The sequence below is a fragment of the Aptenodytes forsteri genome, unplaced genomic scaffold (genome assembly GCF_000699145.1).
Source record: "Aptenodytes forsteri isolate BGI_AS27 unplaced genomic scaffold, ASM69914v1 Scaffold166, whole genome shotgun sequence".
Classification (NCBI taxonomy): Eukaryota; Metazoa; Chordata; class Aves; order Sphenisciformes; family Spheniscidae; genus Aptenodytes; species Aptenodytes forsteri.
The window spans coordinates 6,064,810-6,066,512 of NW_008796110.1; the positions used below are offsets into that span (position 1 = coordinate 6,064,810).

The 1,703-nt window shown below is 46.2% G+C and overlaps 1 protein-coding gene across 1 annotated transcript in view; it reads left to right on the forward strand.

The window, feature by feature from the left end:
• ANKRD26 (ankyrin repeat domain 26) overlaps positions 1 to 1,703 on the forward strand; it is an 81,083-nt gene that overhangs the window by 793 nt on the left and 78,587 nt on the right. The window contains exons 2-3 of the mRNA XM_019474042.1: positions 319 to 431; positions 847 to 945. Of these exons, the coding sequence (XP_019329587.1) occupies positions 319 to 431; positions 847 to 945 (212 nt within the window). The remainder of the gene's footprint in view (positions 1 to 318; positions 432 to 846; positions 946 to 1,703) is intronic.

A 1,703-nucleotide genomic window follows, 5' to 3' on the forward strand; every position in this document is an offset into this window, starting at 1 on the left:
TCCCCCCGGCCAGCTTTCCCCAGTTTATGTACTGAGCATGACGTCACATGGTATGGAATGTCCCTTTGGCCAGTTTGGCTGTGCCCCCTCCCAGCTTCTTGTGCACCTCCAGCCTTCTCAGTCGGTAGAGCATGGAAAACTAAAAAGTCCTTGGCTAGTGTAAGCATTACCTAGCAACAACTAAAACATCGGTGCGTTATCAACTTTGTTCTCATCCTAAATCCAAAACACTGTACTATACCAGCTACTAGGAAGAAAATTAACTCTATCCCAACTGAAACCAGGACAGCGTGTCATGTATCTTTTCTATTTTGAAAGTGTGACAGTAAAGGACAGCAAGTGAAGAAGCTGGTAGAGGAGATATGCAGAGATGAAGTGCATCTGTGCGAAGAACTGAGAATAAGCTTTGAACTACAAAAAGACTGTGAGAGGTATGGCTTTTTAGTATGGTGAAGAGGCATCCCTGAGTAGAAGTCAAGCTTTATTGAACTTTAACGTAAAAATAGGTGTACGTAACTGTTTGTGAGCAAATTCAAGCCTCACGTTGGTTCTTGCAAGGCACTTCTGTGGATGAGCCTATAGTTTTCAATAGCTGCCAAAAGAACTGCAAATGCAGGTTGCCCTGCAGTTCTACTGGGGAAGGAATTCCTTTATTCCTTTTTTCAGGTTACATTTGGATGTTCCAAGTGACTTGTGGCATGGGCATGCTGTTTTTTCTCAGTAATTCCTGGTGTGTCGAGCACTTCAAAATGAAGCAAGCCATGTCTGCACTGTTTACATAAGAGTATGTGAAAAAGTCCGGTTGTTCCTTTACTTCATTGTTTTCTTGACTAATTTGCTGTGTAGGTTGAACAGGCTTCTGAACAGAACTATTAAGAAACTAAGCGTGTATGAGGAGAGAGAGACGGAGTCCCAGCTTAATTTGCAGGGAGAAATGAAGAACAGGTATTCTGAAATGGTCAATGAAGGTGGTAGATTAAGAACAAAGGTGAGCACTGGCTTGTTTGGGGTTTTTTGGTGATTTTCTTTTGGTTATGGTTTGTTGTTTTTTTTTTCTTTTGAGACCTGTATTACCCTTTCCCTGTACTTTTTTGGTATAGTCAATTATCTGTTCTCTTCTTGATGCTCCTTCTGTTCTTGTACTAGTAGTAGATGATGATAAACACTGCTGTAGTTGTCATCATGGGTAAAAATGAATGTGCAGAGCAGTTTCTGCAAAGGCATATCAAGGGCGAGCTGAGAGTCACAGCAAGGCTGGCAGGGTCCGTGACCTCGCAGGCCAGGGAACAGTCCCACAGGCCCTCACCAGGAAGAGCAGAACAGGTCCGGTGACAGTAAGCAGGGTCAGCCAAGAGTGCAGATCGCCAGGCCAGTCCATAGGGATGGGCAGGTCTGCAGTCCAACCAGGACGTCACGTCCACGGGTGAGGGTCAGGGCTGAGAGCAGTGAGGCCCGGCACAGGCCTGGCTGCAGCTTGAGGCTGTGGCAGAGTCTTCTACGTCTCACAGATGAATTCCTTCTCAGGAAGAGATCTCCTTCTATGACTAGGTGACGGACCTAGTGGATGAGGGAAAGGCTGTGGATGTGGTCTACCTGGACTTCAGTAAGGCCTTTGACACCGTCTCCCACAGCATTCTCCTAGAGAAGCTGGCGGCTCACGGCTTAGACAGGTGTACTCTGCGCTGGGTCAAAAACTGGCTGGA